Genomic DNA, 8,515 nt, shown 5'->3' with positions numbered 1-8,515 from the left:
TCATTGAGGAAAAGAAGGGGTTTTAGCAATATGCAGGTTTTGGTACACAGCTTTTGAAAAAACATTGTGTGACAATATACAAATAATAAAGCTTTAAAAAGGGCTCTCATCTGACAACATCTCCTACCCATTTACAATAAATACCCTTTGAAGCAAGGCCTGGAAGATAAGCCTTTCTTATGAAATACACAAAATTTTGGAGCTCTAGGTGAACTACTTAGATTAGCCCAGTAGTACTTCAGGCATTTGTTTTATTTTTTATTATACCAAAAAGAACCATTAAGCAAATAATTACTTTTTCAACCTTAGATGTTTTCTGACTTGGTAAAATTGTCAAGAGACTCTTAGCTAGGCTTAGTGATTAAATTCTTGCCCTTTAAAGTTAGTGGGTTTCTTTGCTTGCCTTGAAATAAATAAGTCTCCAAGGTAAAATATAAATAATGTATTAGCATAGTATGAAGAGGTAATTTCTCTGCAAGTATAAACAGGGTATGATTTTTGTTTTGCATTAATGATAAAAGGAATTTTTTAAAAATTATTTTTGTACTAATAGCACATACCATTGTTAACTAATATAGAGCTTATTACACAAAAGTCTAAGGAGATAGATTTTTTATTCCTTCACTCTGTTTTAAAAAGACATTCCACACATTACATGTTCCTGATGTCTTTTCAGTCTTTGGCACCCGGCAACACAAAACATTCCTCATGTAATGAATAGTGTGAGTAAGAACACTGCCTGCACTGCTTACACATTGATTTGTCCCTGACGTATATTGACTGCACCGATTCAGATAAAGGGTGGGAGATGCAAATGACAGTGGGTCACTTCAGATAATTCTTCCCTTACACAGGCTTCCCAAACCACCAGACACTTTGCCTAGGTACATTTTACCTGTATCTTACCTTTCCTTAATGAAATAAAAGGGCAAGTTGTTGTTCTCAGTCATAATTGCACAGTGCATGTTCCTTGGCAATAAGCAGCAGCAACACTATAAAGCACAAAAATCTCTCTATTGAACAAAGCATGCAAAGATTAGGTTTAGAAGATTAGCACTGTTTACTTAGCACACACACTCTCCTAACAAATAGTGATCTCACTGACTTGCCTATGGGTTAACTGGGTTTTCTTGGCTGTGTTGTTCATGGCTTCTTTACCTGATGTGAGTTGAAGTGTCTAAGAGCACCTACAAAGCACAACTTCTCTCTCATAAAGCAGATTTATGAGAGAGAAGCCTCAGAAAAGTCCAGCTTGGTGAGACCTCGTTATGTCATGACACACAGTTCCAGAAACTGAATTAATCTGGCTCCTGTACAAGACCATGACTTTGCTTTACACAGCAGCTGGGGGGAGGTGTTTGCTCTCAGCAAGCTGCTGTATGCAGTGGTGCTAAAGTTAAATGAATCCAAACAGGGATTCATTTAACAGCCTGCTCTTTCTTACTGGAATAAACTGCCACATTAGTTTTCCTCAGATTTCATGATACTCCTGATTTTATTAAGTCTTAAATTTCTATCATTAAAAATTTATAGCTGAAAAGAACAGCCACAGGAACATGGGCGCTCCATGAAATGCCAGTTCTCAGTATCCCATAAAATCTCCAGCTTAGCTTTATCCTCCTTCCTCACAGAAATAAATGTCATCTTAGAGGCAAGTTTTGATTACACAAGCACAAACTCAGTTACTATTAATTGGAGCTGTGCAAGAATCTTAAATTCCCTTAAGCCACATAAAAGTAAATGAGAATCAGTATGATTGATCATGTAAAAAAGCTGCAAGGGCAGCATCATTGGGAATTCTTGCTTGCAGGGTGCGAGAAAAAGGGGATTAAAAAACTAAGATATCACCTTTTTGATTCTCACATCTCTCCCCGTTTTTGCAAAGTGTTATATTTAATCCAAAGCTCAGTGAAATGTGATATAAGGAAATTTTCTTTCTTTCTGTCCTTCTTCCTGACAACTTAAACTAACCCAAGATCATTGTGCCTGCCATTTTCCCCCTCTTACCCCTACCCTACACACATTTCTAGGTGCACCATGTTCCCAAACTTCAGATCACTTGAGGGTTGAGACACTGGGGTCAATTCAAGCAGTCATCAATCTTTCTATCCCAGTATCTCTAGCAAGACTTTTGACCTGGTTGTTCTGAGGAAGACCAGAGGCAAGAGAGAACTCCACTGGTTTACCCTTTATTCTTGAAACTTACCTAAAACCACTATGGCAGCTGGGACTCATTTCTGCTGAAGTTTAACAGAATCTGACTACACCAGTGGTCAAGGTAAGCAGTTTGGCCTAAAATAAAGCTGTATGTGCTGATAGTTGCAGTCTCAATGGAGGATGTCTCAGCACTGAGAATAAAAGCAATTTGTGGCCCCTTGTAGCCACAGAAGCCAAGAGAGCTATTAGCACAGCTCCCATTCCGCACAAAAGCTGATGGATCTCTTCGTGTGTCTGATATCTTCTGCCAGACAACTAACTCTCCACAGTTCAAAACAGGGAAAGAAAAATGAAAGAAAAAAATCATCAGTGGGACACAAAAGTAGCATTTTTTGAGCCAAAGTCATGCCTGCCACCTGCATTGGGGTCAACAGAAATACCCATGGAACAAGAGCTGAATGATTTAAAACATTTTATCACTACACAAAGAGTAGAACAAGATCCAGAGAGAAAAAACAATTCTTCCTATCCCTTATGAAGCCTGAGACGAAACCCTGGACATTCACCATTTGCAGAACACTATGAAAGTCATCATGAGGTGCTTGTTTTTAACCCCAGCAGCATCTTACCCTGAGAGTGTTTTACATCAAATATTAGAGGAAAAGGGCATGAAATTATTGTTCTTAACTGACAGGTACTATGTTTCAGAAGACTTCAAAGATCATCTTTGTGAACTGATGAGGAGCACTTGGCAGCTACTGACTGCACAGGGTTAGGGGGAATTTGGGACAGGAAAAAGCCAGCACCTCTGTGTGCCATGGCAGTGCTTGTCAGGAAAGGTTTGACAGCAACGGTTTGAAACACAAAAAGCACATGCTGGCGTGGATAAGAAGCTTTTCAGGAAAGTAAAAGCTGATAATGTTAAGTGGGAGGTCAATTTGCATTAATTAGCTGCCATTCCCAGTCAGTACAATGCTGTACTGTTATTTATATAATTAGGTATATGAGTGATTTTTAGTGAAGTATTTGTCCATCCAAAACCAAAATCCTGCCATAGAATATGTAATGCTAGTAGTAGTAATTTTTAGTCAGTTTTCACTGATCACTGGTCAATTTAAGAAACACTAATCGTGTGGAGGTGGATTTACAAAGCCTATTTTTGCACAACAGGAGGATCATCAGAGACCAAAATCTATTTCCAGCAACGTTTAACAGGTTCAGAATTATCAGCTAAGGGGACAGTTACCATGGGCACTAGGGAAATAGTTTAATTTCATTTGCTGTTCCCTCCCTATGTTTTGACTTTCTCAGAGACTGGGACACTCCAGTTCTCATGGCCGAAGGAGAAATCCCTGGTTAAATACAGATAACCCAGACAACAGCCTGGTGACTTTTACGAACAGTTGATTGTGCTTAAAAGCTTTGGGTCTTTTCCACATCTCTCCTTTAAACTCATAATATCTATTATGTAATTAATGCTGGCAGCATCACTGTGAGGTAAATAAGGGAACAAGAGGCAGAAGGACTGGAGAAAGAAAAAACAGTGACAGAAACAGGGTTGGAACTAATTCCATTGCAGTTTCATTTTTAAAAGACATCTAGAAAAACTTAGTTATTCCTGATGGTGACATTAGGAATTCAGAATGAGCATCACAATTCAATAAGTTTTAGAGTCTGCTGTTCCTGTTTGTAAAATCATGCACAGAAAATGAAATAAGAACCTTCCCTGCTGGTGTGTGAATCAACCCAGAGATCCTGCAGTTGGCAATGGCAAGGTGGCCTTCTGCAAAGGCAGCTTTTTTCTGGTATAAGATCGAGCTCTCAGCTGCCTGTCACCACCTCTTCGCCTGAGACAATTAGATTTCCAGATCTAGTGCTGCAGATGATCATGTAGAGTACTTCCACTAAGACTTCATCACACATCATTGGGTTAACTGATGCTGATAAAATAGCTTATCTGGTCTAATCTTGCTGATTTTGTACCAAAAGAGTGAGCTCTGTTTGCACATCCATCAGCCCAGTTTCCAAAGGCAAAAGAGACATTAGCAGCAGCTCACAGAAAGCACCTCTCCCACCATCACAGCTGTCTTTATAGTGAGCATTCATCTACAGCTAAAAATGCAGATCCATCTGTCATTCTGCTCCATGCACACACTGTTTACAGATGTGGCAATGGAAACAACAGGCAGTTCATTTTAAGGCAGTTTATAACTGTGACTACGACAAAAAAAGCTTACAAAGCTTTCCCTGCCTACCATATGTGACTACCATGAGAACTTGGATTCCAAGTTATTTGACCCAAGTTCAGCACAAGTACATACCTGTTGAAACTTCCAGTTGAGTACTAATACTGCAGCAAATATATTTTCCTCCCACCAGATTTAAATTTTATTAGCATTTGCTAAACAAATAACTGAGGGAGAGGAGGGTTACCACAGCTTATTTCAAGTCTTTAAAATAGTCTTCCCCATACAGCACACATATTTATTTTGCACCTTAGCTGTTTCTTCTTATCCTTTGGCTTTCCAAGTTTGAAGAAGAAAATGGTCAAATATATTATCCAAATCTAAACATTATCCAAAGATAGTGGCCCCTAACCCCATTTTAAAGAGCTCAAATATAACTTTTCTCCAATTACAACCAATATGCTACAAAACACTGAAAGGGCTCTGAAGATCACAACATACAGTCAGGTCTTCACAGGTAAGCAATTTTTATTAAATTAATTTAGTTGGGATAGCAATGTGAGACCACAAATTTTTAGGCCCTAAATTACTCAAAGACACTGATTTTTTGTCATTTAGTAACAAAGGACACATAAACTGTAAATTATCTGAGGCTTTTCAGGGGGATTGTGCATTAGTCCTTATTTTCCTAACCCATAAAAATGTGTGACAATAAAACATGTCTCTGTTTAGGAAGAGTTCCAATATATTTCCTTATATAAAAGCAGTTTGCAGATTGGCTGAACAACTAGGTGGAGAACTAATAAATACTGAATTTGCTAAGAATCTCACACTTCCACCACAAGTAATACTGGCAGGAGTATTATCAGAATCAGCTGACAGAACTAAGCCTTCTCTTTGACAATACTTAAGCACAGGGCAAAGCTCACTCCAAAGCAGAGGCAAAAGTTCAGAATACTAAATCAGTCCTGACACAGCAGGCTGACAGAATGGATTAATGGCTTCTTTGGGGTTTGCAGAAGGGGAAGTTACTGTGATTATCTGCTTACTTTTTATCTTACTCTTTTAAGTCGGCACCAACACACAACAGAAATTCAAAAGACCTTTAGCCTTGAGCAGTATGTGTAACAGTGTCCATAAAATGAGCTGGCAGCTGTCATGTGAATGGGGACAATCAGGACAGCCTGACTGAACTCACCAATTTACTATCCTTATTGCATTATGTGTTTGATAAGTGACTTATTACCATTGCAGACTATTGCTTCCTTACTAACCATACCAGTTCAAGTTTGGCAGAGTTTCTATGATTCCATTCCCATGAGTGATTTGCCTTTCTTCCTCCAGGGTGCATCAATAACACTGGCAAATTCTATTTTAATGCCAAGATTTACTCTTAAGGATGTATAAAACAGTATTGAAAAACTGTGTTTGTTGTCTTCAACACTTTTTATATTCTCTGTGACCTGTATAAAAGTGAAAAGATATTATCTGCATTAAATGTTACTCATGCAAGCAGGGCATAATGTGGTATATAAGCAGAGCAAATCAAGTTGAGAGTTGTTTTGCTAACGCCTCATTACTTGTGATGGCTTTATAGACACAGTTCTGATTGATTGCAGCTCTAAGCAATTGTAACTGACTAAGCAATTCTGCAGGTAAAACAGAAGGAGCACATTCCTGCTCTGCTGGCTTTATAGCACCTTGTCCTAGGGTGAACTACACCAGAACACACTTCCAGATTCAAACTGCATGGACTTACATAAAGCAGGGCAACTAAGTAAGATGCTGTCATTTTCTTAGTTATAGTCCCAAATGGCCCTGGATAAGAAGTTCCCAGATTGTCCTGCTTTTCTTCTATTGGATTAAAACAAATCCAAGTAAGGAAATCCCTTCTGATTTACATTTTACATTTTCGGATGCATTTACAAATTTCTGATAATTGAATCTCTGTACCTGAAATGGAAAAGATGTCTAACTTTTTTTTCAGTGTGATGAAGGAAAAAAAAATGGCTTGCTTTATGACTTCAAAGAACACTTTCAACAGTTTGTCTCTGGAAATGAAAATCCAGACCAGCACCTTACATAATTCAAAACTGAGCAGTTTTATTGCCCTCTGGCTTCCAAAGTGTGATTGGCAGAGGCCTATCCTGGGCCATGGTGATTTACCTGAACAACACTCATCTACCTAAAGCATACATATGTTGAATATCAAACACTGACATTGTTCAGCACAGTAACTGCTGAAGTTCATTCTTTGGCCATGGGACTCAAATGTACTTTATGTTTGAACAGTTCCTTTGGCTCTGCACCAGCATCTAAAGCCTCAACAATGTAAAGGATTGATAAAGGTTAACAGTATGTGAGCAGTGGATCAAATTGTGGTTGAGAAAGCTAAAAAGTCACATGCAAGTGAGCATCCTAAAAACCACCTGCAGCTGCTCCTAAAAGAACTTAAAAACACACTAATTCAAGTCACCATTTACACGATCACTCATTTGAGAAGACAGATGCTTATAGAAGAAAGAAAAAAGCACAAGACATTTATACCCATTTATATCTTATGCACCAGGGTGGAAAAGAATATTTAGTTCTCCAAAGCATAAAGAGTGACTCTGAGCTCCCTATAAGACAGAGCAGTAGTGAAGGTCTGGGCTGTTTCTCTTTACTGAGTGACCTCTAACTGTGCCTTTTCAGGGCAGTCAGGGTCAATGGTCTGCTAAAATAAGCAGTCCCTGCTAAGAGACATAGATGGCAGTATAAATCCTGCTACGTTCTTCATACAGAAACACTTCTGCTGGTCTGTCACAAGTGACACCTCCTGAGGGGTGAACTGCATGCTTACTTCAAGGTGAACATCCCCATTAATCAATTCTGCAAAACAATACTCCTTCAGAAGCCTTCACCTGTACTCAGCATTCCCACTGTTGTCACCAGCTACTAAGGCACAAAGCTGAGTGAAATAAAAAGAGCAGCCAGCCTAGGTCAGCAGTGCAAAGTGACAGAAAGCACAGACCAGAAATGGGATGTCAGCCAAGAGCAGGACACTCTGTCTCAGAGATGCTACCAGAAAGTTCCTTATCTTGATTCAAGCCCCACAATAAACCACCTTCTGAAAATCACTGATGTTGCAAAAAGAGGCATTGTAGAGGTGGCAGCTTTCAGGAAGGCCCAAATTTGAAGCCCTTCCAAAATCTGCATGTTCACTTTCCTATGAAGACTTCAAGCCCAGATATTTGGATCAACATACAATATTGAAAAACCCAGTTAGCCTAAGTAAGCCAAGCTTGCCACTGGCTGTAAAGCATGAAGAAAGTGGAATTTTGTTGCACAGACTTTGCCATCAAGAAGCATGTCTGCCTGCATGGAGACCAGAGGATGGGCCAAGAGAGATAACACTGCCTGAATGGATCCCCAGCTGTGAAGTTCCCCAGCTCCAGACAGGGCTGATGGAGCTGCAGCATTCCCTCTCTATGACAGCAGCACAAAAACATGTACATGATTCTGTAAAAGGAGAGAGAGAAAATCCTCACAGATAACACTACTGAAAAAGACACAAGAACTATGGTTTCAATAATTTTTTTATTTCTTTAATTGACAAATTTTTTTAAAAATGGAGTAACAAATAAAAAGAACTTCAATACAAATTGTCTGGCCTTTCCCAGGGAACCATAATAAATTCAAACAGTAAAGAGAAGAGCAATTAGAGTAGCCCAGGACATGTGCAGACCATTTTAGAACACTAGAAAAGCTTGAGCTAGAGGCCATGAAAATATGACTACTCTAGAGAAACACATTAGTGGGAAAAACACTAGTTTGGAAAGAGTTGGTTCATTAAAGGCCAAATGGATTAATAAATGAGCATTACAGTCGGACTGGGAATAAACTTAGGGTGGGTATGACAAGATGATTTTTAATGTTCACAGCATGGAGCTTCAGGAATAGCTGAGGATCAGAAGAGGCTGAAAGAGGAGGATCAGAATAGAGGCTGCTTCCATTTTTGAAAGGAGCCATGACACAGTTGCCAACAACAGCTGGGGACCAGCGTCACTGCCCCAGTAAGGCCCTTTGCAGGCCCTCCCAAACAGCAAACTTCCACCTGAAAAGGATCCTCTGCTACTCTGCAGAGGGTCAAATGCCAACAAAGACAGCACTGCTGCACACACACACATGGG

General features: G+C 39.4%; 1 protein-coding gene across 1 annotated transcript; it reads left to right on the top strand.

Moving 5' to 3' along the window:
• Window positions 1–455: 455 nt before the first annotated feature.
• SPMIP4 (sperm microtubule inner protein 4) lies at window positions 456–7,879 on the top strand. Its single transcript, XM_058800196.1, is given in 8 exon segments — window positions 456–463; window positions 1,977–2,161; window positions 2,271–2,278; window positions 4,741–4,762; window positions 4,765–4,860; window positions 7,038–7,054; window positions 7,490–7,541; window positions 7,692–7,879. Coding segments are annotated over 8 exon segments (576 nt in total).
• The last annotated feature ends 636 nt before the right edge of the window (window positions 7,880–8,515 follow it).

This window comes from Ammospiza caudacuta, chromosome 1, assembly GCF_027887145.1.
Source record: "Ammospiza caudacuta isolate bAmmCau1 chromosome 1, bAmmCau1.pri, whole genome shotgun sequence".
NCBI lineage: Eukaryota > Metazoa > Chordata > Aves > Passeriformes > Passerellidae > Ammospiza > Ammospiza caudacuta.
Note: the sequence above shows the minus strand (reverse complement) of the source record. Positions and strands in the feature narration are given on the sequence as shown.